This window comes from Leopardus geoffroyi, chromosome A2 (genome assembly GCF_018350155.1).
Source record: "Leopardus geoffroyi isolate Oge1 chromosome A2, O.geoffroyi_Oge1_pat1.0, whole genome shotgun sequence".
Classification (NCBI taxonomy): Eukaryota; Metazoa; Chordata; class Mammalia; order Carnivora; family Felidae; genus Leopardus; species Leopardus geoffroyi.
In genome coordinates, this window is record NC_059331.1 from 49,546,602 (window position 1) to 49,569,753 (window position 23,152).

General features: G+C 38.8%; 1 protein-coding gene and 1 long non-coding RNA gene across 5 annotated transcripts in view; one reads left to right on the forward strand and one right to left on the reverse strand.

The window, feature by feature from the left end:
• GRM7 (glutamate metabotropic receptor 7) overlaps positions 1-12,762 on the forward strand; it is an 872,169-nt gene extending 859,407 nt beyond the window's left edge. For all 3 annotated transcript variants that reach the window (XR_006716005.1, XM_045493619.1, XM_045493620.1), the window contains one exon: positions 11,558-12,762. Coding sequence is in view for 1 of the 3 variants with exons in the window: in XM_045493620.1 (XP_045349576.1) it covers positions 11,558-11,607 (50 nt within the window). In the remaining 2 variants the exon portion in view is untranslated. The remainder of the gene's footprint in view (positions 1-11,557) is intronic.
• LOC123605926 overlaps positions 1-23,152 on the reverse strand; it is a 799,403-nt gene that overhangs the window by 92,706 nt on the left and 683,545 nt on the right. The window lies entirely within an intron of this gene.

Sequence of the window (23,152 nt, forward strand, 5' to 3'; positions counted from 1 at the left end):
GAGCCACCCAGGTGTCCCTCTTTTGAACATTCTTAATACATATTTTTTTTGTCCAAATACATATTACTTTCCTAATACTAACTCATAGGATTTACTGTTTTACTTTTAAGTTTGTTATTTATCTTACACAAAAAAAAATAAATAAAAATAAAGCACCTTGAAATTCACTGTTTTTTAATGTTAATGTCTTTGCTCATAAAAACTTTGTTAAATAAATCAACAAATTAAGTTACAAAATTAATAATAATAAAAAACGAATTTTCATCATCAAAGTTCTGATGTTGAAATTGACAACAGGTTTAGTTCTGAGTATGAGCTGGTCAGTTTCATACACTGTAGAAGCCAATGTATGAAAGTTGACTGTTATATACTCAAGCTTTGCACTCAGTGCTCAGTTTAGCCACCAGGGAGTCTGGTCTATTAGACTGAGACCTTCCTTCAGGATGGGGAAATGACTTACTACATCTGTATCCCCAGCAACCAGTATTTAACACTTAGGAAACATTTGTTTTTTATTTGCTTTAAACTGAAGTTATGGCTGACTTCTGGGATCTGTAGCAGATTCCAATCCTTCTATCTTGCAAAGCCAGTATCCCAAAATATGCAGCCCATAGGATACTAAATCTTTACTCCTAGACAGAGCTTTCATTCTCAGGCTCTGTCTTTGGCCTACCAGCATAAGATGAATTGGATTCTAAGAAGGAAAGTTAAGGTTTCCTTTATCTCTTTTCTTTGCCTTGACCAGTAGTCCTGTTTAGTTTCCTCTCCTTGAGCCCTCTGAGTTCTCTGAGATCTACAGTCACATTAAAAGTAAACCTAACTGAACTTAACACCACTTTATTGTCATGTCACATATACCCCCTCATAAATTAAAAATCAGTCAGACAAACACACAGGGTAGCTCTGGCCTCAAGGATGCTACCCATGACGATGGCCCCGAAGGCACTTTCCCGTGTTTTCCTGCCCAAGAGAACAAGGTGTTAGTTAGGGTGTTGCTGGCACAATGAGATGCTTTCTCATTTAGAATCCCACTGTAGTATTGTCTTGGAATTTCACTTACCACACACAGTTCTAATCACACCATCAACCGCTAGCTGATGTCTTAGCTTGTAACTACCACCCACCTCTTTGCCATTCTCAATCCATCCTTCAGGTTACTTTTGTAACATTCTCTCCTTTATTCAAATATTGGTGAACTTCTCACAGTTCATCTTCATATCCATATGTTACCCTATATGTAACGTAAAACATCATTGCCAATCTGAGATTAATCTCCCCAATCATCTTTCCCAGCATTCTTTCTTCTTTGCACAAACCCTGTCCTCTTTCAACTCTCCACACTTTTTGCCTTTCTCTCCAAACCCTCAGCCTTTTCACAGAATAGGCCTTTGCCAATGTCATGTCCTCCACATGGAATGTTCTTAAATACATGTGCCCATGACTTCTGTGTCCCCTGCCCAAGACATGCCCACAATTTACTGTTCAAGACACACTTCCATATTCCCTCCACCTTGATACCTTCCTTGAGTTTCTCAAGCAGTATTTTTCACCCCTTCCTCCTTGCACAAGTTTATGATGGCACCTTCTGCCATGTTGGAATTCTTCATGTGTACCCCCATTTCTGCTCACTCTAATTCCAGCCTTCCTGGCCTTTCTAATGCCAACCTCAGGGCTTTGCACCTGCTGTTCACTCTATGATTCAAGAATTTTCATAGTTTCTCTCTCATCTCCTTCAAATCTCTGCTCAAATGTCAGCCTTGCTGAACCTTAACTGTAACCCTTCTTAGGACAGCAACCTCAGCCTAATCTAGGTCTAGCCCCTTAGTCAACTTCTTTCATGGTGTTTAGGATTGCCTGACATCAGCATAGAGTTCATCCTTATTATTCACAGGTTCTATATTTACAGACTCCCCCACTTTCTGAAAGTGATTTGTAACTCCAAAACCATTACTTGCTGCACTGTTACAGTCATTTGCAGATACATGCAGAATAGGGAAATTATTGAGTCACTGCACACATTCTCAGCTGAGGCTGAACAAGGTGATCTTCTGCCTTGTTTCAGTTCTAAGGGTGCCTTCTGTAGTCTGCTTAATACCCAAGTTTTGTATTTTTGTGTTTCTGTGATTCACCATTTAAAATATCCCCCAAACATAGTGCTGAAGTGTTGTGTAGTGTTCTTGAGTTCAGGATGCATGTATTATTCAAACTTTGCTCAACTATGAGTTATAATGCTGTTAGTCATGAGTTCAATGATAACCAATCAATAATATATATTATATAAGATGTCTTCAAACAGAAAAAAACAAAAACATAAATTAAGGTTATATCTTGATTGGTTGATAAAATGCTGTGGCCAGAGGCTCATAGGAACCTAACCCTGCATTTCCCCCAGGAGCAATGGTTCAGAATTCACCAATTCAGTGTTTATTGCAACTTTATAGAAGATAACAACAACAGAAAATGAGAAACAGCTGAATCTTTCTCTCCCCAAAATGATGTAAGCTCCATACATCAGAGGCTGTACTAAATGCTAACATGGCTACATTTCCCTGTCTGTAATAATGTTTGACACAAAGTAGGTGTTCAATAAATATATGTTGAATCACACTGAACCAGGCATTGTTCAAAGTTAGAGAATATTTCCCCCTATCTTTGTGCCACTGGTTTTTAAACAAGCTACTATTAACACACTTTAAGTTCTTAGTATTAGTGGAGCAAAGAAAAAAGAAATGAATGAATGGACTATGAATCTCCTACCCCCAAACAGCAAGGCTTGGATTTATCAAGAGCTTTTCATCCAGGAACACTAAGTATTACTCTGCTACTATTTTTCACTACTGCCTTATTCATAACATTATCCCTAAGACAAGCTTTCAGGCACAGCTTCAGTCTTGGATGCACCATTGGAATGCACCCATAATATGCTCCAGAATGCTCACATCCATAATATATTGAAATTGCTAAATACACAAAAGCTTTCAGTGCCCAGGCAGAGTGCATAAGAAAAAGTAGAAATCTTTAATGCAGTAATTTAGTCCATTCTTTTTATTTTTTCCTAAGGCAAAACATATACAGCCTCAATCAAACTACCCAGACAGATTTTAACTTGGCCACGCTTAAAGATGTTTCCAAACAGAGACTTAGTCTATTTGCTTCAAATACATCTAAGAACCATGTAAGCATCTTCTTGATGCTTTACATCTTAAAAAACAAATTAGATTTTTTAAAGAAACACTAGAATGTTCATTGACTATTTTCATGGCAGAATTGAAAATTGATTTCTCAATTTTAGCTAGGCTGTTTTAGGCCTCTGTGGATGCTAAAAGGGGAAAAAAAGAATGTTGTGATTTAAAACTTACAAATGAAATCTGAGAAGTTACAACAGTTGTTAGCTTTGTATACAACAGCATCAAGTTGGATACTGAGGGGAAAAAAAGAGGTTGGCAAAGCCCCCGAAGTTCCCATGTATTTGGGGGAGTCGGGGGGAAGGGAGACTCTCTTTCTCTACTAAGACCCTCCAAGAGCTGACAATGACTTCAGAGAGCAGAAGCTCTTCTATAGTGATTCATTCAGTAAGTACTGAGCACTTTGTATTATGCACTTACTAAGCACTAGGATGCTTAGTAATCCAGGGATTCTTCCATTCTTACATCTCCACTGCTAATGTGTGAGACACACAAGAGCAAAATGCATTGCACCCTGGCTGTGTGCAATATGGCAAAGGAGAAATATAGGGGCCATGAAAGAGTAGAGCAGGGGCACCTAGCTTGTCTGGGGGAGGTCAGGAAAGGCTCCCTGAATTGAGTCACTTTGAGAAACTTTAAGGAGAACAAGGAACAGGAGGTAACCAGATTAGGAGACAGGTAATTAGCATTGTAGGGAGGAAACTCAAGTTGAAGATTATGCTTTAAAAGCACTGACAGTTCCCCATGGCCTCCTAAACACCATCGCCTTACTTGGCATTCAAGGCCTTTGACAAGAGACTCCTTTAGGAAGCTAGATAACCATAAGGATTGTGTCTTGTTCATCACTATTTCCTGTAGCTTGAATTTAACATGGCATCATGCATATTTACTGAAATAATTATCTGGACCCTCCTACCCCTTCATCCTTCAGTTCCAGAACTTTTTGATTCCCTTCCCCATGCACTTTAATGAGAATACAGTATGCACTTTTATATCACCTGCGTCCTTCCTATGTTTTCACATTCATCATCCAGATCAAATGCCCATTTCACTGAGAAGCCTTCTCAGGCTTTGTACAATATACCTCCATCCAAGGCAGAATTAATTAGCCCTTGTCAAATATCTTTAAGCACTTACCACAAGCATTGTAATCATTTCCCCAACTATAAGATCTATTAACAAAATGGACTACACCTGACTCCTTTCTTTGTCCCTGGTGAAAAATGGGGAAAGCACTTAGCACACTTTTTCTCAAGGATTTCTAGGATGCTGCTTCTCTACTTCCCTTGAACTGGATTACTATTTATTGTCTGCAAACATGGTAGACTGGTCCCAGCAGCTTCAATGCCCCATCATCCATTGAATGGTCTCCCTCATTCAACTCTGGTAAAGATACCAATTTGCTTTGGGGACTTCTCTCAATGTGAGTCTGACCTAAGATCTCCTGCCTCATCCTGATCATGCTACATAGGAGAAAAATTTTTTAAAAATTAAAAAAAAAAATAAAGGAAATGCCAAGCCCTTGCTGATGGTACATGGCAGCCCTCTCTAAATGTTGTCAAATAATTCAAATATACAATGAATGAGAAGGGAACCAAACAGCTTGCAAACTTCCAAGCCTGTTTTTGCATAATTAGCATGTAGTAAAGTTACTGGTATTTAATCGATGCTAAATAATATTTTGTTAGATGGGCGTTGGATATATGGGCAGACATTCAGATTCTGGATCTTTGGTGATTAGATTAGAATTACTGGTGATTTGGAATCCTGATGTATTTAGCTGATTGTATTTTCACCCCTGCTAAGCTCTTTGTGTCAAGATGTCCAGCTACCTAAGATAAAGACAAATACTTCAAAAATTCTGGTGGTAAGTTGTTGCAACACAGCTAGAGGTGGGGAAGAAAAGATAGAGAAAAGTCTCAGCTTTTCTTAGATCAGAGTTCAAACTACACAACTGTGAATACCTCATTTTTTGATAATCATATGCCCCATTCTTGGGTTTTGCATGTTTTTAGGGGGTGTAATTTACTACTCTTGGATGATACTCAATTTAAAAAAAAGATTTAGGAAAAATCATTAGAAAATTATTTTTTAATACAATATAGGAAGTTTACTAGTTTTGAAATCCTGAGTGAAAATTAACAACTGAAGGTAACATCAACTCATCTGCCAGTAAGTGGTGGGCTAAGGCCATTTACTTGATGAAACAAACAGGCAGGAAGCAGGCCAGTGACCACAGAACCAATTACTAGGAGTATTTCCTTTTGTTTTAGTAAACATAAACTCTAATATGAAGAATCTCTCCCACTTAAAGTATTTTTAACTAAACAACAACCGTGAATTATGATTGGCAGGTAAGCAATGGCTGGAAGAAAGGAGAGACACAGATATGGCTTAGGATGGGTTCATAGAAAAGTCAGTTTGAACCAAGTTCCATCAGGAAATAAACCAGTATTCCAGTTTGGTGAGCTTTACAAAGGACAAATGTAGTAGGCAGGGCCAAAATTTAAGAAATAACCAAATATACTTCCCAAAGTACATTCTTGTACAGTACCAAGGGATCCACTAAAAAGTGGGGAGAACGCTACACAATCAAATAAATTTGGAAACAGTGCAAATAACATCATAGAGTTACAGGTGGCTGCCCAGAGACTTACTCTGGCCCCTGACCTCTTTCTGTTGACTTGCTAAAGGTTTTAATATAATTTTGAACTGTGCACTAAAAAAACAGGTATTTTAATGCCTGGAAGAGAGCCTAATACAAAATATGCGCTCAATAAATGAAAAATGAATTTTGAAAAGAAATTTCAAAAGAAGAAAAAATGAATTTTTACCTAACAACACATAAGTACAGCTCCTCTTTTAGAAATGAAATATCTGGGGGCACCTGTGTGGCTCAGTGGGTTAAGCATCTGACTTGATTTTGGCTCAGGTCATGATCTCATGGTTCCTGGGACTGAGCCCCATATTGGGTTCCGTGCTGACAGTGTGGAGCCTGCTTAGGATTTTCTCTCTCCCTATGTCTCTCTGCTCCTCCCCTCCTCACACACTTATGAACTCTCTCAAAATAAATAAACTTAAAAAAATGAAATATCTGACTAAAGTGAGGTAACATCCTATAAATGATTATGCTGTTCAGATGGGGCATGTGTTTTCTAGTGGATCAGATTCCATGCTATTCCTTAACATCTTACACATGACCCACTTAGCTCATTGGTAGTATACACCCAGCCCCTATAGGAGAATTCCCTCTTAGAGAATCACAAACCACATAATTGTAGTAACAGTGTGGAAGGCCCACAAATGTCTATGTGCACATATGAACAAGTGTCTCAGACATATGTAGAAATAAAGTTGCTGAGTCCATCATCTTTTCTAGGTATTTCCAAATGGTTCTCTCATGAAATTTTATCACTTTCCATTCCTACTAGTGTAGTCTAAGAATCCCCATTTCTTCCCAACGTCACCAGCAAATGGTATCAGTGCAAATACACCTTTTGTTTTGTAATAGCTGGGGATGAAACGCTTTCTTACTATTAATTTCCACTTTTCTAATTTATGAGGTTGAGCCCTTTTTATGTTTTTTTTATCCACAAATCACCTTTACATATCTTCAATTCATTTTCTAAAAATTAGCTTGTCTTTTATTACTAATTTGTCTATGTTAAAAAATATTGTGTAACAATCCTTTGTCAGTTAAATATATTGCAAATAATATCTCCTAGTTAATAGCTTTATAATTTAACTTTAGAAATGGTATTCGTTTTCAGATACCATTTATTCCAGCATTGTTTGCTATTGAAAATAATTATAAAGTAAGTAGAGTCCACCAAATAAAAAATGAATTACAGAAATCTTTGGTATATTTATAAAAGAAACTATATGGGGTGTCTGGGTGGCTGAGTGGGTTAAGTGTCCGATTTCAGTTCACGTCATGATCTTGGGGTTCATGGGTTTGAGCCCCGCATCAGGCTCTGTGCTGACAGCTCAGCACCTGGAGCATGCTTTGGATTCTGTGTCTCCCTCTCTCTGCCCCTGCCCCGCACATGCTTTTTCTCTGTCTCTCCCAAAAATAAACATTAAAAAATAAAAAAGAAGCTCTATAGTAACTCTGATTACCCAATCAACATAAATTAATATTAAAACAACAATGTTATATGAAAAACAAGTTGCAAGTGGATATGCATGGAATGGTATTTTTTAAACAATTTAAAAAACACAAAACAAAACTATCTCTAGTTTATGGGCAGCTACACAGACTGCAGCAGCATGAATCTCACTGGGACAGAGGCACACCAACATCAGAATAATAGCATTGGTGGGAGGCAAGGAGGGAAGCCTGTCAAAGGGGAAGGGGAAGGAGGGGAGGCTTTGACTGTGTTTTTATTTCCTATGGGTGGATGGAGAGGCACGTGAAGCAGAGATGTTAATACATTAATGTGTTATTTTCAAGGCTGTGATATATTATTGCCTACAATTTGTGTGGCTGTGTGAATCACTTCATAGACACATAGATAGGTATACATATCTACATATACATTTAAATTTTAAAAACAGCTCACAGAAACATAGCATATTGTTAATGAACTATACAATTCCTTATTATTTAAAAATATGGAAAAATGAAAAGAGACCTATTTAATTTTATTCATTCAAAATTTTATATTTATTTATGTTTCCCATAATTCACTGTTGTGTATAATATCCAAAAGACTCTTTTTCCTTTCCATTTTTTCCTTTTTTTTCTTCACTTCCTATAGTTGGGGTATTAAGTGTTCCATGGAACACACCTGAGAAATTAAGTATTTTGTGAGACCAACAGGCTTGGGAGAAACTCAAGGAAAAAAGCAGTTCACTCAAGTTAATGTCAAATTGTGTGTGATTTTGATAATACACCAAGAGTAAGTTGGAATGTCTAATGTTTTTTTAAGGAACAAAGCACTTCATTGCAAAAGCCTGTGTCCACAACACTGCCTCATAGTAAACATAAACTCTTTAAGAGAGCTTGCTTTGAAAACTACTGATGTAGGTAACTTTAAAAAATTTGAGAGGAACCATGCCGTATGTTCCTAATGGTCCTTAAAACTTGTAACTTTACAAAAAAACAATTCTATTTTAAAATTTAAAAAGTTTATTTCCTTAGTAAGTATTTCACTGCACAAGTAAGCAATTATCTTTTCTAGGCCATAAACTACATTGCTATTCAAATAAATAGAATTATCAGACACCACAGGCACTTATCTTATTTACTCACAAGGCTAGAACATTTTAAAAATAAACATAATAATACATTGGACACTGCTTTGAAATGCATGTAAATTGTCATTCTAGGACCTGCACAACTCCATCACCATTAGTTGCAATGATCTCCAGCTATTCTGCAAAGAAAGCATGAACTGAGGCTAATCATTTGTATAAAATGTTGCAATTTAAAAATAACTTTATGGGGGCACCTGGGTGGCTCAGTGGGTTAAGCAGCGAACTTTGGCTCAGGTCATGATCTTGTGGTCCATGAGTTCGAGCCCCATGTCGGGCTCTGTGTTGACAGCTCAGAGTCTGGAGCCTGCTTTACATTCTGTGCCTCCCTGTCTCTCCGCCCCTCTCCTACTCATGCTCTGTGTCCCTCTCTCCTGCCCTCTCATTCACACAGAAAAAATAACAATTAAAAACAAATTTTGGGGGGCTCCTGGGTGGCCCAGTCAGTTGGGTGTCCAACTTCAACTCAGGTCATGATCTCACCACTTGTGAGTTCGAGCCCCACGTTGGACTGTGTACTGACAGCTCAGAGCCTAGAGCCTGCTTCAAACGCTGTGTGTCCCTCTCTCTCTGACCCTCTCCCATTCACTCTCTTTCTCTCAAAAACAAACGTTAAAACAATAAAATTTTTATATAAAAAATAAAAATAAATAAAAATACTGTCATGCATTATGTTACCAGATGAGAAAATGGAGTATTTCATACATTGATGCCATTAACAGACCACAGGGTGACAATTATCCTACCTATTTTACAAAGGCTCAGAGAAGTTCAGTGTCATTGGACTGATCTAAGTCACACCTCAAGTAAGTAAGTGATAGAGCTAAATCAGAACCTGGGGCAGGTGAGTCCAAATGAAGCATGGTCTTCCAACTATGATATGAAGAGCAAACTATAGATTCAAACATCAGCCTTCGTTTGGAATGCTGGTCCCTCTGAGCCTCAGACCTCTCCTATGTAAGGTGGCAATCATGAAAGCACTCATCTCAAGGCTTGCAAACACAAGAAGATAATCCATGACAAGCATCAGTAAATTTCCACCATTGTTATTATCAGTTCAAAATTTTTACCGCATCGTGATGATAGTTTAATGCAAACCAACACTCAGCTGTGCAATGTAAGGGCAACATACTCTAACTTATTCTTTTGCTGAAGACTCTTCTGGAGAAATTGGTATTTAAAAAAAACCTGTTTGAGGAATTTCAATTGTGTTTTGCTTTTTTCACTAGACAGTTATGCTTATAGGGAAAACAGTCACACAATAATCACACAATAGAGGTAGTCTCACATATTTAGGTCATTTTAAGCCTCTGAGTTTTTCCTTTGATTTCCCCCCACTTTGTCCTGAGGATAGTTAGCATATTGGCATGTGATGAGGTAGGTTGTGGTTGTTTCTTGCACCTATCTGCTCCAAGTTTTCTTTCTAGCTATGACCCTGTAAATAGGCTTCAGAGTAAAGAAAATATTAAAAAAATTTTTTAATGTTTATTTATTTTTGAGACAGAGAGACACAGAGCATAAGCAGGGGAGGAGCAGAGAAAAGAGGGAGACACAGAATCCTAAGCAGGCTCCAGGCTCCGAACCATCAGCATAGAGCCTGACGCGAGGCTCAAATTCACACACCACGAGATCATGACTTGTGCTAAAGTCATACGCTTAACCGACTGAGCCACCCAGGCGCCCCAAGAAAACATTTTTAGAAAGCTATTCTCTTTATACTCAAACTGAGCATATAAAAGAAGACAGTAAAGGTTGTAACAACAATGGGAACCTTCTTAGAATACTGGGGCATTGCTGATTCCATGCATTTATTGAGGATGCGGCATCCTGACCTGTCTCATGACCATATTTTCCAGAAGAGCCTCCATTTCATAGAATTCATTTTTCCTATAATTTCTGTTAATAAATGCAATGTGATTTCGTAAAGGAGTCTGAGTCTTCAAATCAGAATTTGTCAGAACCAGAGTCTAAATTTTTAATCCAGAAAATTTGTCTTTTTGTATAGTGTACACATGCATGTATATATCAGTAAAATACTGGCTGCTTTACTTACTCAAAGTTCAGATACAAACTCTCTCTCAGTGTGTTATTGTGGCTTCTCCATTCTTCTAAATCCCTATATGAATCCCTACTTAAGAGTTTTTTAAGACTCTTGTTACTTGTTTGTATTAAATGAATAATACTATTTAGAATAAAAAACGTTAAGTAAAATAAGCCATCAGTAAATGCTCCCTGACAGTTAATTTGTGTCCAACAGAAGCTGATGTAAAACTTCTACCATTTAATAAAGAAAGAACATGTCACACAACAGCAATTATATTACTTGGTATTGAGAACTAGAGTATAAATCAGAGTCATACATTGGGATCTCGGTGTCTTTGTTTCCAGCCCAAGAACAGGAAAGGGTCTGGCATATGGTAGGCAACTGATGTGTATCTCCTGAATGAATGAATGAGTAGAGTTGGGTCCCAGAATTACTGTGCCAAATAAGTAATTTATCCCACATTTAAGGAAAACAATGTAATGCATCCATGTTGAGATTAAAGTGAGCCTCGGATTTTGATGGAAATTGTTCCACAAATTACATTTACAACTTACTGATGAAAACTCTATGAAAATCAGTCAACAGTAATTTGATTGTGTGACTCCTAACTGAACAAGACACTCTGGTTGACCTAATCTTTAGTCAACCAACATTAATTCCAGTGACCCAGGACAGACCTTTCCCAAGCAAAAACCATTTTTTATGAGAAGGTCTGGGAGAAGATTACACAACAAAATATACTGCAACATGGGTAGGCTCTTTAAGCTTAAGGTTGGCTAATTAGAAAGCATGGCATCCACTATTAATTTACTAACCATTATAAATCATAAAGAGGGAGGTTGGAGACATCTCAGAATAAAGAACACAGATGGTTTGAGAATTGCTGGACACTGCAGATTTTAGTAGACAAAACCTTAGAAAGAGTCATAGGAATCCAAAGTGATTTGTGTGTTCCTTAGTGGTGCATTGTTCCTTCTTGACTTTGCACCCAGGTCCTTCTGGATCTAAATCTGTTTCTACCTTTGCAAACAAGGTCATTGCTACAACTGACCCTTTTACATTTTTCTTTCAGGCCCTGCTGCAAAAAAGAAGTATGTCAGTTATAATAACCTGGTTATCTAACCTGTTTCATTCCATGGAACCATGGAAGAGGAAGACCCTCAGTTATTTCGTCACCCAACCTGGCATAGGACTCTTTTGGTCCTGCCCGCTGCCCATCACTGGAGGAGCATCCCCAGCCAGGAGACCAACGTTAGAGGATCCAAGTGTCCTACACAGCTGCTTTATGAAATATTCTTACTTTATCTTGGCTTAATAAGTCACTGGCATCAGCACTGCCAACTCGGCTGCAATTTTGGACCTTCCCTACCACAGGGAGTGTTGAGACTCAAGTCCCACCCAGGCTCTTTAGGATGAACCATCGAGAGCCACAGTGAACGTTTTGGGGCTGACTTGTCTTTCTACGTATGTACTTCCAGACTGCAAGGTTTTGAAATTTTCTGTACAGTTTGTGAGGACTTTTGCACTTTGCCATCTGATGTTGTACCTTGGTTCACTGTTTGTTTTCGAATGCCTTGTTTCCATAGAGCCCTATTCTCTCAGACGGCAGAATATTTGGAAAAATTTTTAAACAATTCAAATGTTAAAAAGATCTCGGCAGACTAAAAGAAAAAAAAACAAAAGAAAGAAATTAAAACCACATATGTAATGACTGTATAATTATGATTATAGTACCACTGCAAATCATGTTATTTTTTTAACACAAAAAAGGTATTTAAAGACCAAAAACTGTGCTGAGAAAGTATGCCCCACACACCTATCTTTGGTATAAGGATAGGTCACATGAAAGGAAGGTATTGGCTGAACTGAATAGAGGTCTTCATCTTTGGAATGCATGCCAGTAATGTATTTTACAGTACATGTTAATAATTTACGTTCAATATTTGTATTTGTGTTCTCTTTTGTTATTTTAATTAAGGTAAATGTATATTTTGCAATAATTTTAATAATGATTAAGCTATTTGAAGAAAAGAATATGGATTTTTCATGTCTTGAGGTTTTGTTCATGCCCCCCTATGACTGACCAGTGTGATAAGGACTTTAAAAAAAGCATGTATGTTTTTTACTGTTTGTAATAAGTACTTTCGTTAATCTTGCTGCTTATGTGCCAATTTAGTGGAAAAACACCCTTGCTGAAAAACTCCCCTTTCCATTCTCTTTCAATTCTGTGATATTGTCCAAGAATGTACCAATAAAATTCTTTGGTTAACTTTTTTATTTCCTGAAATAAATATTTTTAGTTGTTTATCCCCTTTTAGTTACATAGCTTATTTAATAAAATCTTAAGTTTAGGGAACACTATGAACAACCAAAGTTGTGAAAGAAATAAGCCTTCACTCACAAGTCCCATCTGAAATGCACAGATAAATCCAGAGACGCTAAATGCTCTCCTAAAAAAAAAAAGGAGCTAGCAGAAAGCCCATGCATTTTGTCTCCTTATAAGTGAAATTGAGACCTTAGAACCCTCAGACATGGACTCAGTAAGTTACTCACCAAAAATAGTCAAAGTGTCAGAGGGAAGAGAAAATAAAGAAATACTAGCTTCAATAAACAATTTGGGGGCAAATGAGTGAAAAGATGAAAGTCTCTGTGAAACTTAACCAAAGAACCTAAGTAGAGATTTTTACAACAATGCATTTGTCTGTACTTACCAACAAATATGGTAGCCATGTTGACAGCAAGATTAAGACTTGGGGTTCCCCAAAGTCAAATGTGGGAAATACCCTCACAATAACTTGGGTGTCAGGATCACAAAAGAATGTCGGTTTACAGAGGGTGACATTTGTCCTTAGCACTCAGGGCAGGGCCCCAAAATACATTTAAATGGATTTAAATGGCCCATTGTGGATCTACTTGTGACTAATTTTCTACAGTCACTGAACTCCACTAACCTCTTGCTGCTTAGCCCACGCAATGTGTACACAAAGACTAGAAACCTTATTTCAGGATCACGCTAAGAAAAATTAAAATACCACCCACTTTTTTCCTAGCCCTTAAACACCCTTCAAGCAATAGACCAATGAGATAAAAAGCTAATCACAGCAGGTAGGAATTTTGGATCATCCACACTTTCAAGTTGTAGAGCCAAACAATCTAGGGTGAGAGCTGGCTCCCCTCCAGCTAGCTATCCTGGGGAAAGTTATGGAAACATTCTGAATGCTCCATTTCCTCCAGCAGAAAACAAGTTAATACTACTACATATTTCATAGACTTAGGAGGATTAAGAGAAAAGGAAAAAATCCATGCAAAGGGCTTAGAGCACTGCTTGGCACTTGGTTAACTTGCCACGTGTGTTAGCTAGCATCCGCACCACCATGGCTGTTACATTTTGTCTTAAAAATAAAATTAAGTGCACAGTGCTTTCTCATTCCAGACATGCAAACACAATCTGTAAAACAGCACATGGGAAAGTCAGGTTGACTTTGGGCCACGTAGAAGAAATAATTTCTTTCACCAAGAAATTGCAAGAGCCTTTCCAAAAGATTCCAACATATAAGCAAGAGAGCAGGGGAAATAACAAAAGCACTTTACTTAGGATTGCCAAGAGCTCCTGCCAAGGACCTTTACTCTGGCCCAGGATCCTCAGCATAGAATTGAAATAACAGTGATGGAGATAATGACAAGGATAAAAATTAAAGCTTCTATAGTACTATCAGGAATTGTTATATACATATATATATACACTAAATATATATTGTTTACTTCATATGCATTATATACCTCATGGATGTCATATGCATTACACTGCATACTAATCCTCAGAAGGCAGTTCTAATCATGTTCCAGAAACTCCATCCCCAGCCCAGTAGCTAAGTTGAAATGTGTCTGTAGCCCTAGGACAGATGTAATAGAAAGTGTTCCAATAGCAGGGCAGCAGAATGAATGCACTCCCCTCCAGGACCCGGTGCTCTTTCCCAAATACCAGCTATTCTCTTGCCCAGCACCATCTCCCACTGCACAGCCACATGACTCCACTTTTTCATGTATATTTCCAGTTTCTTAAACATCACGATATCAGATGTCTTTTCAGAGCTGATCTAAAGGAACAGTGCTCCCCCCCCCGACCCCCATCACAGTGAATCCACTGACCTGCTTTATTCATTTCTGCAATACTCATGACGTGACTTTTTAGATTTGCTTCTTTGTCTTTGCTAGTCCTGCTGAGGTTTTAGGGGTAATAGTGGGGTCTGGAGCCAACGGCCAAGAAAGAATTCTTGAAGATGTCTTTGGTGCCAAAAGGTGATTTTATTGAAGCACAGGGAGAGGACTGGTGGGCAGGTAGAGCTGCCCAGGGACCATGAGGAGAGACTTCTTAAATACTATGGAATTGGGGGAGGTACAGTCCAGGGGAAGTTCCCAGTGAGATGTCCATATGCTAAAGAAGACTCCCAGGATACTGGAGGCCTAGCTGTTGTCATGTTGTTTTCCCTCCAGCAAAGCATTAGCATCAAGACAGTAGGGAGTTCCTGGAGAAACAGTATTTGCCAGTGGGCTGCAGGTTATAAAGAAATTTATTTCTGCCATTTCCTTCTGCCTTTGTTTCCAACATCACTATGAAAGGGTGATGGAGAAGAGTCCTGCAAGACTACAAACTCTATCAGTTAACTATTTGTTTTTCTTCTTTCCTCTCTTCTTGGGCAGGATTATCACACATATCCCACCTGGAGTTAGGGAGGAGGTATTTGTGGCCTGTCAGCTTGTCTTATGCTTTCTCATCAGGTCCTTTCTTCAGTGAGAACTAGGAGAAAAGATAGATTGTCTGGTTTGTTCTCTGTAGTATCCCAGCACTCCAGACAAGGTTTGGCAAGGAGTAGGCACTCCCTGAGTATTTGTAAAGCAGTCAGGGAAAGGAAGCATGAATGGCTGAAGGTTAAGAGTGGGAGAAGAGGGGAAACAGTGGGAGAACAGTGGGAAAGAGGATGGAGGAAACATGCTGGTGGCTGCAGCAGCCTTGGTGGCAGAGGGGCTGGAGCTGGGTCTTTAAGGACAGGTAAGGGGCACCTGGGTGGCTCAGTTGGTTGGACATCCAACTTCAGCCTAGGTCATGATCTTGTGGTCTGTGAGTTCAAGCCCCATGTCAGGCTCTGTGTTGACAGCCTGGAGCCTGCTTCCGATTCTGTCTCCCTCTCTCTCTGCCCCTCTCCTGCTCATGCTCTTACTCTCTCTCTCAAAGATAAATAAAGATTAAAGAAAAGTTTAAGGACAGGTAAGACCCAGGGGATCCAGATGAACAAATAGGCGAGATGTGAACATTAGGGCTCATTCTCAGCAGTAAAGGACAGAACTACTACTCTGGCATAGTGCTTCCTTTTGTCAGAATGTGAACCAGTCTTCTTAGAAAGTGAAGTGAGAACTTGATACAGATAACTAGATATTCTGTATCAGAAGCTGTTTTATCTGGGCACCTGGGTTGCTCAGTTGGGTGAGCATCAGAGTCTTGATTTCAGCTCAAGTTTCATCTTGCGGATGGTTCATGGGTTTGAGTCCCACATCGGGCTCTACGTTGACAGTCAGTGCAGAACCTGCTTGGGATTCTCTCCCTCTCTCTCTGTCCCTCCCCAGCTTGTCTCTCTCTCAAAATAAATAACCTTTTACATAATAATTCTACAAAAACAAAACAAAAGGCAAAACACCTCTGTCATCTGAAAGAGGAGGGGACGAATGGCGGCACAAGGGAGATGAAGTAACAGGAAAGTACTGGATTTAGAATCACAACTCCTAGGTCAAAGCACATTTTGGCTGGGTCGTCTCAGGCATCCCACACACCTGTGCATTCTTCCCATCTTCATTCTTGTCATATCAACACGACATGGATTCAAGTCTTTGCATCCATCAGACCACTCTTTAAGAACCTGTTCCAAATGTTAACTTCACGATCAAAATGTGTTAACCAATAACCTGCAACAGCTGGGAGGGGGGTGGCTGGGGTCCAAGGGGAGACTTCAGCATGAAGAATGATTCAGCTGTCACATGTGTCAGCATGATTCATGCCTAAGATATCCAGCAGTGCCTTTGGCCACCACTTCACATAAACAAACTCAAGTAGGAGACTCCAATAGATAAAATCCCTCAATCCCTCCTCCAGTTGGTACTGTTGTATTATCTCTTATTTGACATTTTTCTTTTTCTTTTTAAAGTTTGCTTATTTTGAGAGAGACCGCAAGAGTGAGAGTGGGGGAAGGGCAGAGAGAATCCTGACATTTTTTCTTCTGTAAATTATCCTTTTGTCAAATTTACTTTATCATGCCCTCAAATGAATGTCTGTTTAGATCCTGATACTCTTATCTGTATTCTAGCCTTCCAACTGCCATGGTAGTGATAAATCTGCTTAGTAACTCTCAGCCAAGGTAGTGATAATATTCTGGAGAATGCTAGAGACTAGAGCAGGGCATTGGCGGCTTCTACCAGAGACCCATGGTGAGGCTGACCTTGGTGCATTAATCAGCATTAGGTAGATGGATATAGATACAGTCATTGCTCTAATTAGAAATCCCTCAAAACTGCAGGAAAAATCGTCCTGTGTTGTTTTCTCTTGCCCAACAAAAAATAACAAGAAATGAACCAAAGCTAAGGGCATTTGTGACGCCTTGTGAAAATCAACACACCTATATCCACGTTGTTTCTCTGACTCTTTGTCACAAAACCTCAGACAGACCAACAATCCTATCACTTCATGAACCATGAATGACTTCTAGGGCTGTCTTTTTTTTTTTTTTCCTAAGTATGGAAAATAAGACATCGACTTCATTATCTTCCCTGCAATCCTTCCATGGACTCAAATCAAGCTCCTAAGTTATTCCTAAGGCCATCTGCATGTGAAGTTCTGGCCATGTTGTACCACCTCCAGACTCCGGGCACACTCTGAATCCCCACGACTCCTCGAGGGCAGAGGAGAGCATGGAGCATGGCTTGGAACCTATAGCACAACATAGTCTGCTTACACCCTCAAACTCATCACCACAGTGGGGGATCACACAGTGGTTGCCAACTCTGATGTTGACCTATTGGATTTATTTTGTTTGGCTAATGAATAACTCAAGCATTGTCAAAAGAGGTGTGGGCAATTCAAGCACCTAAGACTTACAGAATACCTGTTCCATTCACATGGCCTTCCTGGCATCTGTCTTTCTTTGACCCCAAACCTTCACTATGCTTCCTGTCCCACATGCCAATGTGTTTATCCTGGCTTTTCTTGTCTCACACTTTTCCTGTTTACAATGAAATTAGTAAATCAATCAAGTTGAGGCAAGGTACAAATTCTGATTTCTAATTCCTTTAACTTTTGTTAACATTTGTCTTAGACAAATGCTTCCAAACATTAATGTGTCTTTAAATCAACTAGGGATCTTATTAAAAATGCAGATTCTGATTCAGCAGGAAGGGCCTAGGGTTCTGCATTTCTAATAAGCTCCTTGGGGATATGATGGTACTGCTGGTACCTGAATTGGAGTTTGGTTCTCAACCCTGACTGCATATTCAGTTCACTAAGGGCATTTAAAATATACCCATAGCAAGAACTACCCACCCCCATAAAGAGTCCATTTTATTTAGTCTGGGGTAAAGCTTGGGCATTTTGTGTTTTCTCCACATGCTTCCCATGTGTAGGGTGGGAGATTAATGTTCTTAATGGGTCTTGGAACTTAGCATAAGAATTCCCTGGAGGCAATTCTAAAGCACACAATGCTGGGCCCCTGTCCCTCTCACCCCCAACCAGAGCTTTATCTCTGTAGGTCCACAGTGGGAAGTCATAGTTTGCAATTCTAACACTTTCCCAGGTGATGCTGATGCTGCTGGTCCAGGGGCCATACTTTGAGAACCACTGGGCAAGTCTAAACAACCAAATTACTTTTTCTGTATTCTGGCTTTGCACACAACAAAAGGTTAAAACAAGCAAAAGACACTTTTTCAGCTCTAACTCATTTTGCACACCTCCATTCATTCTGGACTTTAGGCTTCAAACATTACCCTTGTAGGTTTCCATCACTGTTCTGCAGTGGTCTGCATTTGCCCATCTTCCAGCTTTTGCATAAATTGATTGAAACCCAACTCACTGGAAGGTTTGCTATATACCTACATTTGTCTCTTTAAATCACTTATCTCTCCTTTTCTGGGTTCGTGACCAGAGATTCAGAATTCTGTTTCTAAATGTATTCTGTTAGGTTTGCATCTATTTCTGATTTGAGTTCATTACAACATTTTGACGTTTTGAAATTCATCTCTCCAAAGCCTCATCTGCTTACTTGGCTATGAGCAGACTGGCTTAGATGCTGAGATGACATTGGTGCTTTCTTTTAAGTGTCTTCTTTACCAGGTCTTCCTTGCTGATCTGAATTTGGTTCAGAAAAGCATTATTTTCTCTTCACTGGCCCTTTACTGTTTTAATAGGCAATAGTAGAGAATTCAATCAACCGATAATTTGAGCACCTGCTATATACTAGGCGCTGTCTCAATTCTTGGGGACACAGCAGTAAGAAGCCAAATCACATGCCCTCGAGAAGCTTGCATTCTAGGTAAGGTGTCAAGCATTTCAAAGATACTGCAATTTCATCCAGAGGTGGCCTCTTCAGGATGTACAACCAGATTCAGAGTCGAACACTCCAACCCAAATCTGTACTTCTCCCACTGCTCTTTTTCCTTTTCCTCCACTGCTATCTCCCACTTCTACTTAAAAAAAAATTGGACATGCTGACTCTTTATTTTGCTTGCTGTTTGTTTTATTGTCCTGTGGGCTCCAAGCAGGCAGATCCCCAGCTGTGTACACACCTGGTTCCATAGTTGAGAACTTGCATTTGCCTCTCAATTGCAGGGACCTATTCACTACAATGAAGGGAAATGCTAGGGAGAAATTATTCTAACTTTGAGTCAGGCAGCCAGTTAGCATCATCCATTGTTAGTGTAACTGGCACTTTTTTTTTTTAACCTTCTCCTTTGAACAAATGACTCTCCAGCCAGCTCTGCATCTGGCTACTTAGCTAGACAATGACAAAGTCTATCTTGGTGACTGTCATCCTCCCAGTGAACATTTACTACCAGGGAAATTGTGTCAGGCAAATCACACTGGTCTTTGAGCCGAGGGGGCAGGACTGCCCTTAGCTACTACCCAGACATTGTGAAGAGCCAGCTTAGAGATAAGTTCATTAGGCACTTGGTTTGTGCTCAGCACTGTGGTAAGCAATTCATAGTCACCTCATTCAATCTAAAAATCAGCTCTGTGTGGGAGGGGTTGATATTATCCTCATGTTTATGTGTAGTAAAATAAAGAGTAGCAGAACGATTTCCCTAAAGTCACGCAATGGGTAAATGGAAAAACTGGGATTTCAACCCAGATGTCATAGATTCTGGACCCAATACTATTAACCACTAAATTATCATGCCCAAAACATGTTTTCCTTCACCCCAAAATAACAATTATAATCACCATAGGCAAAATAAATCCCTAACCAGAATGAAAGAAGATTTTTACAGGATAAGTATGTGTATGAACAATACACAGTAATTATAGTAAGATAGACAAACAGTATTAAAATTGATTCAGAAGAATGTTGTTGTAGAAAAATGCTCTTACAATTATTTTCAAGATGATTCCAACTACATAAATTCACATATACATGCCAAGATAAAGCTTGAAGGAAAAATGCAAAATGAGCCATGTAATTACAAATAATAATTATTTTTTACTCTTAATTTTTTCCTTAACTTTTTGTTTTCTTTGCAATGAACAAGCACTATATTTATCGTCAGGGGGAAAAGATAATTTGAAAATCATCCTATGGATTTCTGCTAAGTTGGCAAAGCAGTACAGCATGATGTTAGCTCCCTACTTGAAATCATCTTTGGGCATCAACTGTAACAGCTCTTCTGGACCCTGAATTTACATTAGAATCTCCTTAGGGGCTTTTGAGAAATACTGACCCACTGGCTCCAACCCAGACTAATTAAAACAGAAATTTGGAGGGAAACCTAGATACTGATTTATTTTTAAATCCCCCCACAGTGTGGCTTTGAAAGAAACACAGATGCCAGGGATTAGGACTTGCATGGATACTAGGAATTAGAAATGATGAACCACCCCACCTATCATAGCACTTTCCTCCCACCTGTTTCCAGCAGATGCTCCCAAACTGAGAAATCAGACTCCCAAGAGGGCAGAATGAGAGCCTGGAAATGGAGTGGCACACATGGATCTTTGCGACAGAGATGAAAAAATAATTCTGTCTATGCAAAAAAAATTGGAACACTTGCTCACATTATACATAATATAGTCAATCCAGATGGATTAAGGATGTAAGTGTCATAAGAAAAAAGAGAAAATATAAGAGAAGTAAGAGTAAATATAGGGAAGTATCTTTCTGACTTTGAAGGAATGATTTCTGAAGAACAAAGGGTTAACCATAGAAAAAATAATTACTGGGGCGCCTGGGTGGCGCAGTCGGTTAAGCGTCCGACTTCAGCCAGGTCACGATCTCGCGGTCCGTGAGTTCGAGCCCCGCGTCGGGCTCTGGGCTGATGGCTCGGAGCCTGGAGCCTGTTTCCGATTCTGTGTCTCCCTCTCTCTGTCCCTCCCCCGTTCATGCTCTGTCTCTCTCTGTCCCAAAAATAAATAAACGTTGAAAAAAAAAAAAAAAAAAATTAAAAAAAAAAAAAATACTATTAAAAAAAAAGAAAAAATAATTACTAATTTTGATTATATCAGAATTAAGACTGCTGTCCCTCAAAAGTTAAAGAAAGTGGAGCTAAAACTATAATCTGTAAGAAGATATTTATAATAAATACACCAACAAAGGATTAATATTAGAAATATGTATTAGGAATAAATGTACATGTGCACATGGAATATATATATATACACACATATGTATGTGTATATATATATATATAAGGAATATATATGAAATATACATATAATAAAATGTCACATATATCTTATAATTAAGATAAAGACAAACTCCTCAATATTGATAAGAACAGATATTTCACAGAAGAGGAAATCCTATGACTGATAAACACATGAAGAGATGCTCAATTTCATTAGAAAAGAAAATGGAGATCACAATGAAAGAGCATTTTACACTTTACCCCATTCAACTGGAAGTGTCAGAAAGTTGTAAGAGATCTCACAGTCTCCTGATTTGAGTGTGAATTGATACAACCACTTGGACAAAAAAAATCTCCATTTCACAAACTTGAGTATCTGTGTTCCTTATGACCTGGCTGCTCTACTGCTCTGTAGTGACTCAAAAACATTATTTTTACAGGTGGCCCAGGAGACATGTAGAGGTATTTATACTAGCTCTGTTCACAATTACAAAGACCTGGAAATACCATAGTATCCACTGACAGAAAAATGGACACATAAAGCATGGTACAGTCATACAATGGAATACTACACAGCAGCAAAATCCATGAAATCACATAGATAAATCTTAACAACATAATATTGAGTGAAAAAGTTCTAGAAGAAAATTTACAAAATTCAGGATCATGGTCACCTCTAGGGGAAAATGGGGGAATGAGATAAGGAAAAAGGCCATAGGGAGAAGTGAATTACCAGTAATGGTGAGTTCTTATCTTAGGCTAGGTACAGGTTACCAAGTGCTCATTATGTTTTATTATTTAAACATAAAGAAGGGTGGGCATGAACAAATAATGATGATGCTTTGTGTATCAGGGATGACAACTACCTCAAGTGCCCTTGTGGCTACACACAAAATATTCACACAATAATCTCAACTAAGATCCCAATCTTCCCACTATGCATCTAGAAATTACCTGATCATTGTGCTGCTTATGTGATGAGCCACATTCTTCTAAGTGACTCCAAATTAGCAAAGCTCCATCATATAATCATTAATCATTTAATCAGATCTGAAATTCTGCTAGCAGAGTGGCTCTACTCCCATTTCAGGAAGACAAAACTAAGGAGTAATAGAACTAATTAAGTCAATAGCACTAGTCTTATTTCCATTCTCATGCTCAAGAAAAGCCACAGCTTTTCTCCATCAAAGAGACAACATTTTGCTCCTTTCTATGGCTCAGACCTTGGTTTCATTAGCCTAATGTTGTGGTAAGTCCCACTTAGAAACATGAATCCAGTGCTTCTATCTGGCGATTGACAAAAAGGTAACATCAGCTCTCTTGGCTGCTGGGGAGGGACACCTCATGTCCACAACAAGCACCAATTATAGAGAAATAAAAGACCTAGGACCCACCCATTTTTATGCAATTCTCTAAACTGACAGTGACAAAATTTACCAATTATCCCAGTATTGTCTGTGATTTTGCTGGTTTTATCTCAGGAAGTCCAGCCTCCTGGAAAACCCCCCGAGCCCAGGCAAATTGAGATTTATGGTCCCACTCCCCTGACCCAATGAATCATTTCATTCTGGTATCATTGGCTTTCTGCTCATTCTCTCTTGAATGGAAGAGATTTAGAATATAGGTCAAAATAAAGCTTGAGGATTTTCTATCTGGACAAATCATGTCAATCTCTCCAAAGGGAACTTGGCAGAGCTGTGCACGAATCTTTTTCAAAGATTCCTTAATACTTCCCATGTTCCCACTCTCATCTGTATTCCCTCCATCTGAAGACTCTTATTACACATTAAAA